This window comes from Lepus europaeus, chromosome 6 (assembly GCF_033115175.1).
Source record: "Lepus europaeus isolate LE1 chromosome 6, mLepTim1.pri, whole genome shotgun sequence".
Lineage (NCBI taxonomy): Eukaryota > Metazoa > Chordata > Mammalia > Lagomorpha > Leporidae > Lepus > Lepus europaeus.
The window spans coordinates 86,330,558-86,351,607 of NC_084832.1; the positions used below are offsets into that span (position 1 = coordinate 86,330,558).

The window sequence follows — 21,050 nt, forward strand, 5'->3', positions numbered from 1 at the left end:
AGCAAATACATATTAAAATATCTATGAAATTACCCCACTCCTATTCCAGTTTGTTTAGTTCCTCCCTCCCTTCTAGAGTATTTTTATACATATATACACAAAAATTTTTTCTAGCCCTCTTTGTATGTTTTACATAAAACATAACATGCCATAAGCTCTTTTTTCTTTTTACATTTGTCCCTTAACTTTATTACTTCAGAGATTTTTTTTAAAAAATACTTACTTATTTGTTTGAAAGAAAGGGAGAGACAGAGAGGGGGAGAGAGAGTTTGCATCTACTGGCTCACTCGCCAAATGGCTGCGAGGGCTGGAGCTAGGCAGATTCAAAGCCGGGAGCTTCATCCTCATCTCCCACATGGGTGCAGGACCCAAGTACTTGGGCCTCCTCTGCTACTTTCCCAAGTGCATCAGCAGGGAGCTGGATTGGAAATGGAGCAGACAGAATATGAACCAATGCCCATATAGGTTGTTGGCATTGCAGGCAGCATCCTTACCTGCTACACCACAACACCATCCCCTAGAGATTTTTTTTGTATCAGTAGAAATACTTGGCTTAATTACTCATGTATATACAAAATTTTCTCACTGTCTTTACCTGCTCTGTCTCCACCAAAATACACACATAGTCTCTTAAATGATGCCGAATACTTTGGCTTTGCAAAGACTTTTATATCTCACTAAGCTGATTTATTAAGACTTGAGATTCAGAGTGGCCAGAAGCTACACTGGTTCTATAGGTATAATCAAGATTCACCTGGTTTTATGGGCTATCCTAGAAACTAAAATCAATGGGGTTCTGGCTCATTAATAAACTAAAGTTTTGTCATAAAGTAGTTACAATATGTATTCTGGTTTTAGAATTTAAATACAACATGAACTGCAATTCCATTTATATAACATACTTCTCAAGTGAGATGAACTATTTGTAGTTCGAATTGCCAAAGAATTCATTGTTGAAAGTGATCCATTTTTTATCAGTTATTTTGTGTTTGAATTATTTCATGGAGCCTAAGTATTCTGGAGTTCACAATACCACAAGACACTTGTTAAAGGATATTGCAGTTATGGCCTTGTGATCTATCCTAATGCATGGTTGATTCATGTGGTTTAAATGTTGATTCTTACCTAGGTTCTCCAGAGCTAGTTTTTGTAAGCCATGTAATGCATCCTTGCCACTTCTACATTCGGAAGTATTCACAAATAAAAGATGCAGCACTATTGGAGAAGAAGGTCAATCACTTTTGCAATAAGAAGTTACACCTTGATCCTTCAGACATTTTGGAGCTTGGTAATAAGTTTATTTAAGCACTATAATTTCTAACCAATCCACATAGGCCTGTTATAATCAGCTTGAAGCAAAAATCTGTATTCTAAGGATGAAAGTTTTCGAATTACTTAACCTGAATTAAAATTAGCTAAGGATTAAAATTAATGTTGACACTTGTTTTGAGTCAGACATATGTAGAATCTCCATTTCAGGGTACAGAAAATTACTTTTTAAATTACAAAACCTTTCTGAAGGGTTATGTAGCCCATGCTTGTCTTCAGGGAAAACTATGCCTCTTAGATGATTCTTTTTTTTTTTAACTTTTATTTAATGAATATAAATTTCCAGTATACAGCTTATGGATTACAATGGCTTCCCCTTCCCATAACTTCCCTCTCACCCGCAACCCTCCCCTCTCCCGCTCCCTCTCCCCTTCCATTCACATCAAGATTCATTTTCAATTCTATTTATATACAGAAGGTCAATTTAGTATAAATACTTCAACAGTTTGCACCCACATAGAAACACAAAGTGAAACATACTGTTTGAGTACTAGTTATAGCATTAAATCAAAATGTACAGTACATCAAGGACAGAGATCCCACATCAGGAGCAAGTGCACAGTGACTCCTGTTGTTAACCCAATAAATTGACACTCTAGTTTATGGCGCCAGTAACCACCCTAGGCTGTCGTCATGAGTTGCCAAGGCTATGGAAGCCTTCCAAGTTCCCCGACTCTGATCATATTTAGACAAGGTCATAAAAGACAGGGTGAGGATAGTAACCAATGATCCTAAGAGTGGCCTTAACCAGGTCTGAACAATTATACAGCATTAAGTGGGGAAGAGGACCATCAGTACACACAGGTTGGGAGTAGAGCCATTGGTGGTAGAGTAGAGGTTATGATTACAAAGGAATGAGGCTCAAGTGCACTAGACAGGGTCTAGAACAAAGGACAGAGTCATTATTAGAGGAGCTAAGAAAGGTGCTGTCTAAGCTACAAGTAATTTTTCTGATTGAGAGGCAAATAGAACCTGATAGAAGGGGCTTGATAATAATCTGTTGGGTTTTAGGCCCTGAAAGTTAAGAGGCCCAGACCTATCTATCTCTTCACATGGGGTATATCCTAAGGGAGGTGTGAACCTCCTAGGGGAAGGCACTCTGTTGACTTTCATTACTTGGCTGGCCTGGGAGGAGAGCTGCCCAGGTAAAGGCAGGGGGCATCTCTAACAAGAAATTTACAGTTCTGCCTGCAATGTTGCTGACCCTACTTGACCATACCCTCAGCTGCAGTGGTCACTTTGGAAGTTGGGCTGAGTGAAGGGCTTTTCAGCTTGGAGCCAATAAGATCTGTGGCTCTGACCTGGGCATCCTTCGATTCCAGGGCAGGTCCATTTCCAGTGATCCAACTCTTGGCAGAGCTGCCAGGGCTCTTCACAAGCTGACTTCTGCTGAAGCCCAGGCTTACCACATTGAAAGCCACTGCAGTGGACTGGCCTGTTGGGTCTCCTTGAGGGCAGATCACTGCACAGATCAGCCAGTAATAGGCCTGCCACCCATTGCTTCTGATGCCGAGCTTTCTTTTCCTCCTGGTTTGTGTTAAAGCAGACCAGAGGATGCAAGTCAAGGGAGTGCCCGTGTCCCATCTCTAATCTTCGGTGGCCTGAACTACAAGTCTATAGTCACAGGCATGTTCTGTAGTAGTTTTTCTAAGGTAGACAATGCCCATGAGGAAAATTATATTCTCACTTTAAAACTTTCTTTCCCTTTGGTCTGAAAGGGAGGTTTTTTTTTCTACTTACTGTATACTTCGCTGATGGCGATGTGAATCTAGCTATGAGATTATTAGTTAAGTTCTTATTTTGGCTATGCTATTACAGAAAAATGTCAGCCATCTCTTATAAGGTCTAAAGATTAAATTGTGCGTCCCACAGATTCCTTCATAATAGAATTAGTTCCCTACCTTGAAGAGAATAGAGAAGTGAAAGAACAAGTTGGGCTTAGAATAGAGAAATGAGGGAGCAAGTCCTAGATCACTTGCTGACAATAGCAATATTACATGAATACTTAGCAAACCGTTTCAACCCTTAGATAAGAACTTAATAAAACATTTACCGGAAGGTCCAATGCCTTCTATAAATTTTAAGAATCATGTATTTGAAAACACGTCTTATTTATTTGAAAGAGTTACACAGAGAGAGGAGAGGCCCTAAATGGCCGCAACAGCCGGAGCTGCGCCGATCCAAAGCCAGGAGCCAGGAGCCTGGAGCCTCTTCCGTGTCTCTCTTGTGGGTGCAGGGGCCCAAGGACTTGGGCCATAGCAGAGAGCTGGACAGGAAGTGGAGCAGCCAGGTCTCAAACCTGCGCCTATATGGGATGCTGGCGCTTCAGGCCAGGGCGTTAACCCACTGCACAACAACGCCGGCCCTCTTAGATGATTCTTAAGAGTACCACTCTTCTCCCTTGCATTTTAGGACCACCATTGTATATTTAAGTGAGATAGTAAGGCTTTGACACCCATTCCTATGGCCCCACGGAGGATAAAAACCATCTGTTTTAACTCTCAGGGTATGTGAGAATTTGCCATGGTTTAGGTTTTCATTATGATTATTTTCCTTATAATATTGTTGGCTGAATTTGATTATACTCTGTATATGGTGAATATGTGATTTTTCTGATTTATTAAGGGAGCATTTTTCTCATTCTGCTAATAGCAATCAATGCCTATATATAACCAGTACCAAAAAAGTATTATCTGTTTAGCTTTATATTGATGGTTGCTAAAAATGTGATCAACTGTCAGCTTGTCCATGTAGCTTTTCAGAATCAGTGGATAAGGATCATCATATACTTGGAAAAAATGAATAATTTTAAACTTAAAAATGACATTTTAATTATTATCTAGGAGGAGGGAAGTGTAGTGTTAAACTGCATTTCTACAGTTAAAAATAATTCTCTAAAATGTAATACATGCCCAAAAGAACTCAGTTTAGATTCAGAAAGTTCTAAGACAAAAAGTCATCTTTTTGTTTCAAGTTGTTAATTTTAATTATGTTTGCGTGATCAAAATATAACTGATTTAAATATTTATATTTTGAGAAATTAGTGATAAGACAAGAAATGTGATGGTGCTTGAGGGGAGGGGAGGATACCCTCTTGTTCTGGGTATTTCATTAAAAAGAACAACAAATAACTTCACCAGGCTTTTACCTATTGGAAGAAAGAATGGTGGTTTGTTTTTTGTTTTTGGTTTTTTTTTTTTTTTTTTTTTTTTGACAGGCAGAGTTAGAGAGAAAGGTCTTCCCTCCGTTGGTTCACCCTGCAAATGGCCGCCATGGCCGGTGCACTGTACCGATCCAAAGCCAGGAGCCAGGTGCTTCCTCCTGGTCTCCCATGCCGGTGCAGGGCCCAAGCACCTGGGCCATCCTCCACTGCCCTCCTGGGCCACAGCAGAGAGCTGGACTGGAAGAGGAGCAACCGGGACAGAATCTGGCGCCCCGACCAGGACTAGAACCTGGGGTGCCGGTGCCGCAGGTGGAGGACTAGCCTCATGAGCCGTGGCACCGGCCTAGAATTTACTTTTTTAAAAGATCTATTTATTTATTTGAGAGGCAGAGTTAAATGCAAAGAGGTATTTATCTGCTGGTTCACTCCCCAAATGGCTACAACAGCCAGAGTTGGACCAATCCAAAGCCAGGAGCCAGGAACTTCTTTTGGGTCTCCCACATGGGTGCAGGGACCCAAGCACTTGGTCCATCTTCCACTGCTCTCTCAGGCTACAAGAAGAGAGCTGGATCAGAAGAGGAGCCAGTGGAACAGGAACCAGCCCCCATGTGGGATACCAGTGCCGCGGGCAGAGGTTTAACCTACTACACCACGGCTCCGGCCCTGTACAATATGCTTTCAAATCCAAAATAATGTTGGTTACATAGAGTATTAGAATTAGAGAAGTGTCCCTTGGGCCCTGCACCCCATGGGAGACCAGGATAAGCACCTGGCTCCTGCCATCGGATCAGCGCGGTGCGCGGGCCGCAGCGCACTACCGCAGCGGCCATTGGAGGGTGAAACAACGGCAAAAGGAAAACCTTTCTCTCTGTCTCTCTCTCACTGTCCACTCTGCCTGTCAAAAAAATAAAAAGAAAAAAAAAAAAGAATTAGAGAAGTGTCACTGATAACCTTAAGACCAAACAGATGTTTTGATTGAACTTAAAAGGCTGCCCTAATGTGTCTTTCAGCTGTCTGTCTTTTGTACGTTTATGAGGGATCTTAAAACTTCATGGAAAAAAATTAAATACGGGTTTCAAATCTTTTGCACCAAAATAAACTTTTAATTACATTTTAATTCCAACTTTTTGAAATACCCAAGTACAGAGGTGATTATACAGCATCCTTTAGCTGGGCTCAAAACACTACAATATGGGTAATGTTTTCTGAGTCATAATATTTGAGTTTCCTACCTATGACATGGAAGCACCGCCTCCATAGAGTTATTGTGAAGATTAAGTGAATTCAAACAAAGTACTGAAAATACTGCTGAGTTCATGGTAAACCTTCATGTTTAGGCCTCTTTGTTCCTTGATCTTTTTTTCTTTGTGTTAATTGGTAATATAGCTGATCCCTCCTTAAGGTGTTCTTCTTTTGTTAAGTCCTTACTGCTTAGTATTAACTTTGCCATTTCACCTGCTTCTCTTCATTGTTTCTTTACTTTCACTTTCCTTTATCAAAAAAAGGTAAATCTTTTATTACAAACCTCAGTATGTACATATCTATAGGTATATCTGTGCAAATGCACAAGAATAGATGATCTTTATTACATTAAGTACACAGTCTTACAGTAATTTGCCTTTCTTCCTTTCTTGAGCTTTTTGGTGGCAATACAGTCTCATTTTGTTGATGTATATTATTCATGAAACACAGGTCCTCATTAAGTATCTACAGGCTAAGTATTCTTTGTTTTCCCCCATTTGGCTTGTAAGTTTCTGTATAACAAGCTGTTACAATTACTACTTCTTCATAGCACTTGACACAGTACTACTTAATAAAAATTAGCTGTAGAACTGAAGTATGTTTATAAATTAATTATGTATCTTTCTCCATAAACATTGGTAATGATTTGTCTCCCACATTATTTAGGTGCAAGAATATTCATCAACAGTGTTGAAAATGGAATGTGGTGCCGAGGAACTATCACTGAATTAATTCCAATAGAAAGTAAAAATACAAGAAAATCTTGTAGTCTGACCAAATTCTCAGTCCGAGAAGTTGCACTAATACAGATATTCATGGTAGACTTTGGAAATTCTGAAGTCCTAATTGTCACAGGGTATGATATTTTATAATTATGTGTTCCTGGACTGTTAAAACATTTCTGGGGGGAGGGGTACTTCAAGAGTGAAGGAAACTAGAAAGGGGTAGAGGAGTAATTTGTCGTTCTTCACTTCCAAGGCCTACATTTTATTTTGCTCTTATTTGTTTTTCTAAATAAGTAAAATATTATCATATATCAGTATTACTAGATAAAGAGCTTGGGAAAGGAGCTTTTGGATGCACTCCAAAAGTATACTTTCTGTATTGCCTTAGGTATGAAATTAAACAAAGAATTCTTTAAAGTATTATAGTTAGCTGCTAGATGATTAACTTTTAATTAGATTTTTGTAATTTCATTAATGTATTTTTCACTGTAGGTACTCAAAAATGTTTTACTGAGTCTTTTACAAAAATAAACTGTAGTAAAGGCCAGTGTTAGCTAAAACGTGATCTATTTAATGATCATAGCTTTATAAATAGATTTATGTTTGAAGGGGATGGTCATTATACCCTTTTCGTTTAAACTGAGTATATTTAAAGTTCAAATAAAAGTAGTTGAGATTTAATTCTACGGACAAAATCAGTGTTAAAGCTATATTGTAGGAAAGTTTGAATTTGGAATTTAACTTTCTAGAAGATTTAAAGAAAGTAACCTTAGAAAAGCATACCTTTTAAGGGGAAAAGCAAGTTCAAGTTTTAAGTGTTATTTTTGGTAAGCAAAAGAGGCACAGAACAGAAAGAGGATACGAACTCACAGCCAAAATGAATTTCTTCAAGAAAAATTCACAGAAGTGGCCAACTGCCAGTGTGGACAAACACGTGGCAGAGAGCGTAGTCCCCCAGTGAACTGGGCCTTTTATATCTTAGGATGGGCTAAAGGTCTGGTGGGAGGAGGGAGAGGAAGTAGTTGGAGGTGAATTTCTCCATACAGGCTTTTCAGTTTTTTTGCAGGCTTTTAAACTTGGAAAAGAATGCAGAGGGTGGGGTGGGGAAAACTACAGGGCATGGGGCTGAGCTGGTCTCTTGAAAGAAGGCAGCATTCAAGGGGTAAAAGGGAATTTTATCTACTTTCAGGCAAGGAGCTAAAATTGCTGAAGCTTATGTTCTTGTTCCATCAATTTTCAACAAATATTACTTGAATTTCTCTTAGGGTTGGTGGTACCCATGTGAAACCAGAACACATTTCTAAGCAGCATGTTTTTCTAAATGATTTATGTCTGGTTCTACGGAAGTCTGAGCCATACATTGAAGGGTTGCTAAAAGATATCCCACCATTAGCACAGCCATGCTCACTGAAAGATATTGTTCCACAGAATTCAGTAAGTGATAAATTATTTCTTCTTCAAAAGCTAAATATTCCAATTTTAGCTTTGTATTGCCAGTTAGATAGGTAAGTGCTGCCCCAAGGAACCAACTATTTTGGTAGATTAATTTTGCATAAAAAGCCATTCATAATCTGTGTAACGGGACATGAACTTCAGTTTCCACAATTGAAAATATTCTTAATGAGAAATTGAGTAAGCATATATGAATATAGTGATAGATGAAATAGCCAAGAAAACCACTAAATTTTGGAATTGACTATATGTCAAGAAATAAGTTTTAAATATAGTGTATATTTCTACACATTTCTTTCCTATTCCCATGGGACTTTTTCCATCATTTGTATCTCATATTGCCTTCTGTTTTGTGCTATTCATGAATATCTGTTCCCCAACAAGATTGAAGATTCCTAGAGGACTGAAATTATGTGTAGCAATGTGTTAAGTAGAAAGTCTATGGAAGCAGGAGTCTGTGTCATTGCTCATCATTGTATTCACCCAGTAAACACATCTGCCATGTGGCAGTATTCACCAAATACTGGAGGGGCAGGTGCTGTGGCAAAATAAGTTAAGCCTCCTCCTGTGACACCAGTATCCCATGTGGGTGCTGATTCGAGTCCTGCTGCTCCACTTCCTATCCAGCTCTCTGCTATAGCCTGGGAAAGCAGTGAAAGATGGTCCAAGTGCTTGCTCCACTACACCCACATGGGAGACCCAAAAGAAGCTCCTGGCTTCAGATCAGCCCAGCTTCTAGCATTCTTTCAAAATTTCCTTTTTCATTTTCATCATTTAAGTAGAAAATTCATGTGTAATACCAGTTTCTTTTATTTTAAATCTTTAATAATTTTTATGTTAATATTCAAAAGTAATGCTAAATTCTGTAGTGAAACTACTCATAGACACCTTGAGAATGTATTGTAAACTCAAAGTATGTGTACATTCTGTGTATATAAAATTTGCCCTCAAGTTTGTGATGCCAGCTCAGATTTGCAGGCTTTGCAAATCTTTTTGCAGCTAAATGCACAACATTTTAGCATTAAAGCTAATTGTAACTGTGATTACTGTGTAATTTTACTTATTTCCACAGAGTGAAGGCTGGGAAGAGGAAGCTAAACTAGAATTTTTGAAAATGGTAAACAACAAGGCTGTTTTAATGAAAGTTTTTAGAGAAGAAGATGGTGTGCTTATTGTGGATCTGCAGAAACCACCAACAAATAAAATAAGTAGTGATATGCCCGTGTCTCTTAGAGATGCATTAGTATTTATGGAACTCGCAAGGTAAGTAACTTAGTAAAATCTAAATATTCTTTGCTCTAAGTATAAATGGGAATAGAAGATTTCGCCCTTAAAAGCCAGGGGTTCTCTTTTTTTTTTTTTTAATTTTTTTTCTTTTTTCTTTCTTTTTTTTTTTTTTTTAACAGGCAGAGTGGACAGTGAGAGACAGAGAGAAAGGTCTTCCTTTGCTGTTGGTTCACCCGCCAATGGCCGCTGTGGCTGGTGCACCGCGCTGATCAATGGCAGGAGCCAGGTGCTTCTCCTGGTCTCCCATGCAGATGCAGGGCCCAAGCACTTGGGCCATCCTCCACTGCCTTCCCGGGCCATAGCAGAGAGCTGGACTGGAAGAGGGGCAACCGGGACAGATTCCATTCTAGAAAATACAAGTAGAGTCTTAAAGTCTGGAAGGGGCCAAAAAGACACCTCAGCTGGCCTCACTGGGCATTACCACAAACCACAGAATTACATTATACTTTGGAGCAGAAACAGCTTTGAATCTAAGTACAACATGCAATCCCACCTCTAAAATGTCATAACACAAATTTAAATGTTAATTACTGAGTTTTGAAAATTGACACCTTAATCTAGTGTGATGTAGATAATACAAAGAAATTTTATGTTAGAAGATAAAAAATTGGAATGGAAATACTTTGTTAAATAAATTAGTATGGGACTGGTACTATGGCGTAGTAGGTTAAGCCTCTGCCTGCACCAGTTTGTGTATAAGCTGCTTCTCTTCTGATCCAGTTCTCTAATTGCCTGGGAAAGCAGTAGAAGATGGACCAAGTGCTTGGGCCCCTGCACACAGTGGGAGACCCAGAAGAAGCTCCTGGCTTCAGATGGCCCAGCTGCAGCCATTGTGGCCATTTCGGGAGTGAACCAGCAGATGGAAGATGTCTCTGTCTTTCCCCCTCTCTGTAATTCTCCTTCTCAAATAAATCTTTAAAAAATAAATGAATTAGTATATAAATAAGTCACTGAAAGAAGAGACTTTAAGAAAATGACTCTTGGCCAGCACCGCGGCTCAATAGGCTAATCCTCCGCCTTGTGGTGCCGGCACACCAGGTTCTAGTCCCGGTTGCCCCTCTTCCAGGCCAGCTCTCTATTGTGGCCAGGGAGTGCAGTGGAAGATGGCCCAAGTGCTTGGGTCCTGCACCCCATGGGAGACCAGGAGAAGCACCTGGCTCCTGCCTTTGGATCAGCGCGCTGCGCCGGCCACAGCGGCCATTGGAGGGTGAACCAATGGCAAAGGAAGACCTTTCTCTCTTTCTCTCACTGTCCACTCTGACTGTCAAAAAAATTTTTAAAAAGAAAAAGAAAATGACTCTTATTTTTTAATTATGCCTTTAATTAGGTTTAGGTCACAATCACCAGGAAGTCACTCTGAAAAAAATATGACTTTACACTATCATCCACCTATCTTGCCTAAAGAAATGACAAATGTTTCTGTTATGGTTTGTCATATAAACAGTCCTACTGATTTCTATCTTCAGTTGGTAAGTATATCATGTTCCTTTGATAATTTTTAAAAAATTTAAGTAGAAAAATTTCATAGGAATGAGTACCAGTACAAATTTTAGTAAAAGCAAACAAACCACTGTCATCCTTCTATTCATTTTAATTTCTTAGTAGCTGCAGCTTTAAACAAGTTCACATGATTTATAGTAAATTGAAGAAGCTCTTCATCCATGCAAGCTGGTAAAATACAGAGGAAAAGGACAATGAAGGATACCTAATGGAAAAATACTTCTTGCTGCCTTCTGAAAGCTAGAAACAAAGCACATAAAGCTGGCAGATCAAAATATAATGATAAACCTTTTTCTGATCATATTGAACTTTGGATATGTGACTGATACGTTTGTTTAGGTATCTAATACTAGTAGCTCATCTTTAATGACCTCCTGGGGCTTCATATGGATTCACTTGTCATAAGAACCTTAAGACTTTATGTGAATTCACTCATAATCTTCTCAAAAATCCTGATAGATAGGTACTACCATCTCCATTTGAATGTGAAGATTCTAATCACAGGAATGAAGTATCCTGCCTAAAGTCACCCATCTGTGAAAGGGTAGAGCCAGGACTGAACTGGGCCATGTTACCTTCTGAGCCTTTCACCTTGAGCACTGATCCACAACCTCCATGAGTTGTAAATGTTGCTTATCGAGCACTAAGTTAGAACTTGTATTTATTAGTTTTTTTTTTACTACACTCTTATTGTGGTAAAATATACAGGCCATATAATTACCATTGTAACCATTTTTAAGGGTGGAGTTTAGTGCCTTTAAGTTCATTGGCAATGTTGTACAGCCATCCAGAACTTTTTCACTCATTATTGTATTTGCCAGCTTTTCATCACTATAACTAACATACCTGAGAAGCTAATTTATACAGGAAAAGGCTTATTTTTGCTCACAGTTCTGCAGGGTCATAGTCCAAAATGGGGTGGCATCATTGGGTTAGTGTCTGATGAAGGCGATGGATGGCAGAGTGCATGCAAAGGAGGTGAGCTAAGAGACAAGGAACATGCTCATTCTTCATGTCCATGTAGTCTCTATAAAGCCACTAAGATTTGATCTGGGGACTCCACACCAACAACTTAATCCAAACTAATCGCCTCCCAAAAACCCCACTTTGAGACGCCACAGTTTGGTCCACCATACTTGTGGACCAAGTTTCTATTCTTAATACTGTCAACTTATGACTTCAGATTTTAACCATCTGTGTGTGTTGGGGAACCAAATCATGCTCAAACTATAGCAGTTATCCAAAGCAGAAGATCTGTACCCATTACACACTTAATATCCCATTTCCTCTCCCATAGCCCTACCGTACTTTCTGTCTTTGCATTTTCCTATTCTAGGTGCCTGGCCTGGATTATTTCATTTAAGCATTTTTTCATGGTTAATCTATATCTCTGAATATATATCAGATTCCTTTTTATGGTTGAATAATACTTAGTTGTGTGGGTGTACCATATTTTGTTTAACCATTCATCTGTTGATGGACATTTGGATTGTTTGCATCTTGTATCCGTTATGAGAAATACTGCTATGGGCACTGCTTTCAGTTCTTAGATATGTATCCACAGGTGGAATTGCTGGGTTATATGGTGATTCTGTGTTTTACTTCCTGATGAATTGCCAAACTATATTGATATCACTATATATATTTTCTCCCATTCTTTAGGTTGTTTTTTCATTCTATTGACATGTCCTTTGAGCCACAAAAGTATTTAATTTTATGAAGTCCAATTTGTTATTTCTTCCTTGTATTTTTGGTGTCATATCCAAGGAATAATTAACAAATCTAACAACAGGATGCTTTTTCCTTATGTTTTTCTCCTAAGAGTTTTGTAGTTTTCATTTTTTAAAAATTTTATTTTTATTTGAGAGCTAGAGTTACAGAGTGAGTGAGAAGCAGAGAGAAAGGTCTTCCATCCACTGATTTGCTCCCCAAATGGCCGGAGCTGGGCTGATCGGAGCCAGGAGCTTCCTCCAGGTCTCCCACATGGGTGTAGGGGCCCAAGCACTTGGTCTATCTTCCGCTGCTTTCCCCAGCCATAGCAGACAGGTGGATCGGAAGTGGAGCTGCTGGAACTCAAACCGATGCCCGTATGGCATGCTGGCAGTACAGACGGCAGCTTAGACCAGTGCGCCACAACACCAGCCCCCAGTTTTCTTTCTTTCCTTTTTTTTTTTTTTTTTTTTTTTTTTTTTTTTTTTTTTTGACAGGCAGAGTGCATAGCGACAAAGAGAAAGGTCTTCCTTTGCCATTGGTTCACCCTCCAATGGCCACCACGGCTGGCGCGCTGCAGCCAGTGCACCACGCTGATCCGAAGGCAGGAGCCAGGTGCTTCTCCTGGTCTCCCATGGGGTGCAGGGTCCAAGCATTTGGGCCATCCTCCACTGCACTCCCTGGCCACAGCAGAGAGCTGGCCTGGAAGGGGGGCAACCGGGACAGAATCCAGTGTCCAGACCGGGACTAGAACCCTGTGTGCCGGAGCCGCAGGCGGAGGATTAGCCTATTGAGCCACGGCACCGGCCAGCCCCCAGTTTTCATTCTTAGATTTAGATCTTTCATTTACTTTGATTTAAATTTTGTGTTACGTAAGGTAAGGATCCAACTTCATTCTTTCACATTGAATACCAGTTTCCCCACACCATTTGTTGGAAAGACAGTCATTTCCTTGTCAGAATGTATGCTTGCTTCTGGGATTTTTATTTGATTTCAAGATCTCTGATCTTCATGCAGTATTGACTGTTTTGATTACTGTAGTTTTGTAATAAGTTTAGAAATCAGTAGCTTTTCCAAGCAGGTACCTGCAATTTTTCCCACCTGTGATCCAAGTTGTAAGAAGTACCTTGTCTCAATCCTGCAGGGATCCCCAGGCAAGTTAGAACACATAAGCGTAGTGATTTGTATATAAAATCTAGTCTAGTTCCTTCTCTTGAATCACAGGGAACAATAACTGGAGTTCCACTTCTCAAGACCAAGTCATCAGCCTTCTAGGGAGGAGTGGGGCAAGAACACACAAAAATGCCACAAAATTTTCTTACCATTTAGAAGATGACTTTTCCTGATAGGACTTGCTTTATTGCCATAAAATTTTGACTGTTTGTCAGAGCCCTTGGACAGTTTTTTTTTTTTTCCAGCATTTCTGTGTTAACAAAAACTTAGAACTTCCTGCTCTACTTCAGTGACATCAACTACTAAATTTTTAAATGCCATCTTTGGATTACCTGTTAATGGAAAAATATGAGTCATATCCATTAAAAGTAAATGTTTAGAAAGTTGATAAGTAGTTTTAAAGTAATTTAAAATAACATATAGGAATTCAGAAAACTTCCACTTGCATAATTACATTCACAAAACAAAATATTACTTTATTCTCATTTGAGATAGCTTTTAAAACATTTTTTAGGGCCGGCGCCGTGGCTTAACAGGCTAATCCTCCACCTTGTGGCACCGGCACACTGGATTCTATCCCGGTTGCCCCTCTTCCAGGCCAGCTCTCTTCTATGTCCCGGGAAGGCAATGGAGGATGGCCCAAGTCCTTGGGCCCTGCACCCGCATGGGAGACTAGGAGAAGCACCTGGCTCCCAGCTTCGGATCAGCGAGATGCGCCAGCTGCAGCGGCCATTGGAGGGTGAACCAATGGCAAAGGAAGACCTTTCTCTCTGTCTCTCTCTCTCACTATCCACTCTGCCTGTCAAAAATTTAAAAAAAAAAAGAATTTAAAAAAAATTCTTTTTAATCTGAAGAATTAACATTGGTGAAATACACATTTATCCTTGATTATTATTTTTGGTACTTAGGAACTTAATAATTTCAGACTATACCAAATAGCTACATTTAATAAGAGAAATTTCTATTTCTTTCAAAAATACAGTAATTTCATAAAACCTGAATTAAAGAATTATTTTGAAACCATTAGAGAGATGATTGATAAACTGGGCATTTGTCTAATGTCAGAGTAGCACCACAAGGGGAAAACATAGCTATACCGTGGGGAGAGGGAAGGATGTTTTCTGATGTATTGCAGCTTGAGTCTACAAAATGATCTGTGCTGAAATCTAGCCAAAAAGGTTTGGCTAACATCCATCAAACTGTGAGATACAACATTCAACTTTTCAAAAACCCAACAGCAAGACCCTTATTCAGTGGAGGAATAGAGCAAAATAGTATCATGAAAATCATAAATCCAGAAGGTGGGACACTGCAGAAAAATAACTTACTCTCTCCAACACAACAAAGTCTTCTAAACAACTGGGCTAAATTATTGAAGAGTTAGAGATAACCAGAAACAATGTGTAATCTCGGATACAGGTTTGGATTCGTTAGGGAAAATGTGGTCTTAGAAGTATGAATAGGAACATTTACTAAAATAAAATAGAATTGATAGAAACATGAAGGTTATTTAATATGTATGGTATAGTCTGGTTTTGTTAGAAACAGAAGTGGAGGGAGGTGTATATGTATATAGAATAAGATTTAGAAGAATATATGCTATTGTCTGATGCAATGATACTTTAGTTACATCTGTATGTTAATTTTGTATAATATGCAATATTTTAACTAAATTATATAATTGATATATTTCTGTATAATTCCAGTTTTAGTGTTTCATAATTTTATGAACAATGCTGTAATACATTCAGCATTTCAATTTTAGTTCCCATGGAACTATAGTGCTTTATCCCCTTATTGTTTTAGATAGAAAATCTGGAGTTTTTATTACTATTAAAAAAAATCGAGGAATTCTATAAAAGTGAAGATGGGGATAACCTGGAAATCCTCTGCCCAGTTCAAGATCAAGCCTGTGTAGCTAAATTTGAAGATGGAGTTTGGTACAGAGCAAAAGTAACAGGTAAGAAAGTACACACTGTTTCTGTAGGGAAATGTTATACTTCAAAACTATTGTAATTTGAGTTGGTACAAACTAAATCTCAGAAGTGGTATTTGATGTTACCATTTTCTCTGTCCTTTGTCTTTAGAAAGCTTTGTGATACTCTTGAAGTGAATTTCTGGCTCCAGAGATTTTATTTGACATAATTAGGACTTAACCATTGGGAATCTGGCTAGAAAACTAGTAGACACTACAAAGCAGCAAAAGCTCATTATTCAAAAACTGGTGGCAACTAGCTTCATATTGGCTGTTCATGTCTTTCCCATGCTGTGTTGTTCTTTGAGGTACAAATTAAAGATACAATCTTTTGTGTCCTGTCAGCTTTCCTACTATTTAATATATAACATGCTCTTGAGGATTTACCAAGATGTTGGTTTTTTTTTTTTTCAGTATCATTCTCTACATTTTCTACTTCATTTTTCAGTCTAGTAATTGAATTCAATTTATAAAATAATGTGAAAAATAAAAAGTAGGAATGGAAACAAGATTTACGAAAATGGGACAGATAATAGCAACCTAATTAGGGAAGTTTGTGACTGCTTCCCTAGCATTGCATAAGAGAAAAATTATTACATACCACACATCTGTGGTTTTAGAAAATAAATGTTATAGGCAGCTTAGGTGATTGTGTTAGGTTCTGCTATGGTTTGAATATGGTTTGTCCCCACCAAAACTAATGTTGAGACATGGTCTTCAATGTTCCAGTGTTGGGAGGTGTTTGGATCATGGAGATGGGACACCCATGAATAGAATATTTTTCTTGTATGAGTTAGCTCTCATGAACTGGATTAGTTACCTTGAGAGCTGGCTGTACTCAGCAAGTTTGCTTCTCATGTTTTATCTTTCCCTGTGTGCCCACTTCCCATTCTTTTTTTTTTTTTTTTTTTTTTTTTTTGACAGGCAGAGTGGATAGTGAGAGACAGGACAGAGAGAAAGGTCTTCCTTTTTGCCATTGGTTGACCCTCCAATGGCCGCTGCGGCCGGCCGGCGCATCTCGCTGATCCGAAGGCAGGAGCCAGGTGCTTCTCCTGGTCTCCCATGCGGGTGCAGGGCCCAAGGACTTGGGCCATCCTCCACTGCCTTCCCAGGCCATAGCAGAGAGCTGGCCTGGAAGAGGGGCAACCGGGATAGAATCCGGCACCCCAACCGGGACTAGAACCCGGTGTGCTGGCGCCACAAGGTGGAGGATTAGCCTGTTAAGCCACAGCACCGGCCCCCATTCTTCTTTAACCATGGGTTGAAGCAGAACAAGGCTCTCATCGAAAGCTGAGCAGTAGAGTAAGCACCAAGATGGCAGAATAGGGAGGGAGCTCACCGCTCTAGTCTACAGGAAGATAGTTTTAAAAGCATGGAGAGAGTGCAATCTCAGGGAAGAGTTAGGGAGTAAATGGCAGAGGGCACTCTTTACAATTAGAGGGACACTGTGAATCTGTGAGGAGGATATAGATGCTCAGAACTCAGGACCCCAGCAGCCAAGAGCCCCCGCACCAGCTTTGGAGAGTGAGATGAGACAGCGATAAAACTGTCGGAGAACCTGGCATGAGTCTGGCTTGGAGCCCTGTGGGGGACAGTATAACTGCCAACCTAGAGGGAAAAAGGAGCACATTTCTCTCTCCCTGACTACTCAGCACCAGAGACCTGTAACTAGCCAAGAGCAGGCAGGTGCCATTTTGGATATACATAACAGCTGCACCAGCTCACATCCACATGCCCAGCAACCAGCCACGATGAGACTCCTGATTCTGGCTGGGAGCCCGTGACTATGGGAGCCTTCTGTGCTGGGACTGTGAAAACACTGTGGCTGCATGTGAGGGCACAGGGTGTGGCTGGGTCTTTGGGCAGTCAATTGTGGGCAGCTCCACATGCTTGGGGCTCCCTGATTCCCTAATGAGGGTCATTGCTACGGGATCTGTGTTCATACAGAGGACTGCACAGATCCTTTGTGTGGTTCTTGTGGCAGCACAGATGAATATTTCACCCACTGGGGCTAGTACTCAGGCATTGGTCTCCTTTGAGGAGAGAAGGTGAGTGTGAGCTACACCAACAGAGCTGAGCAAACCTCCCCTCTGATTTAAAAAAAAAAAAAAAAATTTACCCTGCCCAATTTGGGAGTCACCTGGGACACTTTCCTCACCCTGGAGCACTGAGCAGAGCTCCCTGGCCACACCCAGCACATGCCTCAGGGTATTCTCTGAAAGAACAGACCCTCCACTAAATACCCACAGAGGCATAGTCCAAAGATAAAAGCCATTGCAGGGGAAATAAAAATAAACCAACAAGTATCTCCACAATGCCTAAAAATGCAGAAAGTCAAGAATAAGGAAGACAGCATGACACCCCAAAGGAACACAGCAATACTTCAGTATTGAATGTGGGGGCCGGCACTGTGGTATAGCGGGTTAAACCACCGCCTGCAATGCCGGCATCCCTTATGGGCACCAGTTTGAAACCTGGCTGCTCTACTTCCCATCCAGCTCTCTGCTATAGCCTGGGAAAGCAGTAGAAGATGGCCCAAGTTCTTGGGCCCCTGCACCCATGAGAGAGACCTGGAAGAGTATCCTGGCTCCTGACTACAGGTTGTGTGTGTGTGTGTGTATGTGTATATATGTATATATAGTATTTTCCATCTCCTCGTTAACTTACCAGATGTCCACAACAGCCAGTGCTGGACCAGGCTGATGCCAGGAACTCCATCCTAGTCTCCCATATAAGTGACAGGGGCACAAGCACTTGGGCTATTACCCACTGCCTTCCTAGATGAATTAGCAGGAAGCTGGATAGGACACTGGCTCTGCTTCTTTGTTTTCTAATACCTCATTTACAAGCTAATGGCTCCATTTTCCTGCTAGTTTGTAACACTTATCCAAATAATTAGAATTTTCATTTTTTTTTTAAAAAACTGTAGAAAAATTCTTGTCTTCTCCCATTGGACTGCTTACTTCTATGTTTACTATGCATTTGTTATTCTGGGCTTTCATTTCACTTGGCCATGTACTTCACTGTTCTCCTGAACTGGATCCCTTGTTTTCAGGATCCTATGTTTACCACTTCAATTTACTCCTTTATCTTCTAGTAGTTCCCTCAAAGAGATTGCATTGATTGTCTCCTGACTCTGCTGTTAGATGTGATTGATAATTTGAGTAAAAAAAAAAAAAAAAGTTCCTTAAAATCTAATCTATACCCATCTATTTGTTTAGAACAGCATCTCCATTCAGAAATTTGAGAAAAGATAAGAATCTAATGGCATTGGTAGAGTTGAGAATATCCTTGTAGTGTAGGAAAAAACAGTGGAACTGGAAAGAGTTCTTTACCTTTTGGCCTTATGAAACACATGTCTTCTTCATTGTCACAAAAGTCCATTTCCACAGGAGCCTAGGTTGTTAGAAATGCCATTTTGAGTATGAGTGCTGTGCCACCTGCTTCCACTTCTGCCAAGGAAAGAACCCTGGATCTTTTCACCATATTAAAATGGCAAATACTATACCAAGGGTACCCCCAAAAAATCATGGGAAATGGAATTAAAAGATAAGTTCAATTTTGAAATGGCAGAGAGACAGAGAATGCAAGCGAGATTGTCTGCTGGTTCACTCCCCAAATGTCCACAACAGTCAGGGCTGGGACAGGCTGAAGCTAGGAGCCAGGAATTCCATCCTCTTCTCCCACGTGGGTGGCAAGAGCTCAAATATTTGAGTCATCAGCCACTGCTTTCCATGCACATTAGCAGGGAATTGGATCAGAATCAAAGTAGTTGGAACCAACACTCTGATATGGGATGCAGGTGCCTCAGGAGCTGGATTGGAAGTGAAGCAGCCGGGACACAAACCAGCACCCATATGGGATGCTGGCACTGCAGGCAGTAGCTTTACACTACTGTGTTGGCCCCTAAGTGCTTACTTTATACCAGTTGGTTTTTAACTGTGATCCTCAAAAAACATCTTGTGAAATTAAATTGCATTGGTATACCCATTTTACAGATAAAGTAATGAGGCTTAACAAAAAATTACTTGCTCAGGGCAATAACTTACAGATATTAACTAGCCTGCTTCAGGTCACATAGTATTTCAGTGACCAAGCTGAGTTTTAACCTGTTCAGTCTGATCCGAAACCTAATTCTTAACTGTAATACCACATACCACTTACTAGATTTTGTTATGATTTTGGTCCATTGAATATCTTAAAGTTGTTTGTCATTCTACCAAGTCTGTATTATAGATGACTTTTTTGAAATTCACATTTTAGAAATACTTCTCACATTTTAAAAAGCATTAAGTTTGGGGGCAGGTGTTTGGTCGTATGGTTGGGATGCTACTTAGGATGACCATATTCCCTGTTGGAGTACCTGGATTAAATACATGCTTCTAACTTCTGACTTCAGCCTCCTTTTGATAGAGTCCCTGGGAGGCAGTGGTAATGGCTCAAGTGGTTGTATTCCTACCACCCACTTGGGATACCTGGATTGAGTTCCTGGCTTCAGCCAACTGTCCCTGGCATTTGGGGAATAAACAACTAACAGATGGTATCTCACTCATGCACACTCTTTTGCATGTCCCCTACCACACACATATATACTTGTTTTTAAATTATTCCTAGTAAAGCTGAAAGTTTTCTAATCTAGTTGACAGAATAGTTAAATTTTGCTAGATAATTCTCTATTTATAACTTTGTGATTTCTGTTTTCATAATTTTTAAAGGATTGCCTGGATTCCGGGAAGTTGAAGTTAAATATGTGGACTTTGGTAATACTGCAAAAATAACACTTAAAGAGATGCGTAAAATAAAGGATGAGTTTCTGCATCCCCCAGAGAAGGTAATTGTAGAGTTGTAACATTAGCACAAATTCGAAATTAGTCATTTTCACCACAGCAATGTTCTGTTAACTGTCATTTTTGCCTGTAAATAGTTTTCTGATATAGATTTTAGATAAGTGTTGCTTTAATTATTGTTTAAGAAATAGGTATATCTTGGGAAATAAATATTAACAATACATTTCTTAAGTGTTAGTACTAACTGGTTTGAAGCTACATCATGTTGAGATGTCATATGTGATAAGAGTGTCATATTTATGTATATTGAGTGAAAAAAGGTCATCCCAGGACTGTTTTTACTGTGATACCATTTGTGTTTCTGTGCGTGTGTGTATGTGTGTGTGTGTAAAATAAATATGTTCAAAAGAAAGAAGTTTGGAGGAATATATTGAAAAACTTAACCTTACTGACCTCTGTGAAGTAGGATTGCAAGAGAATGATAAAGGATCTTTTTTCTAATTTATATTCAGCTATGTAATTTGAATTTTAAGCTATGTTTCTCATTTTGAGAAATGGATAGTATTATAGCAAAAAAAAAAAAAACCTTGAAAATACAGATGAGTACAAAAAGAGGAGTCACTCAGAAATTACAGGTATTGTTCAATGTCTTGTTATACTTGTACATACATTTGAGTCTTCTGTGTTTTTGATAATTATGGACTCAG

General features: G+C 39.6%; 1 protein-coding gene across 2 annotated transcripts in view; it reads left to right on the forward strand.

Moving 5' to 3' along the window:
- RNF17 (ring finger protein 17) overlaps positions 1–21,050 on the forward strand; it is a 111,986-nt gene that overhangs the window by 47,901 nt on the left and 43,035 nt on the right. For both annotated transcript variants that reach the window (XM_062195398.1, XM_062195399.1), the window contains exons 11-17: positions 1,130–1,288; positions 6,401–6,590; positions 7,725–7,893; positions 8,984–9,174; positions 10,526–10,667; positions 15,388–15,541; positions 20,272–20,387. In XM_062195398.1, coding sequence (XP_062051382.1) covers positions 1,130–1,288; positions 6,401–6,590; positions 7,725–7,893; positions 8,984–9,174; positions 10,526–10,667; positions 15,388–15,541; positions 20,272–20,387 — 1,121 coding nt within the window. The remainder of the gene's footprint in view (positions 1–1,129; positions 1,289–6,400; positions 6,591–7,724; positions 7,894–8,983; positions 9,175–10,525; positions 10,668–15,387; positions 15,542–20,271; positions 20,388–21,050) is intronic.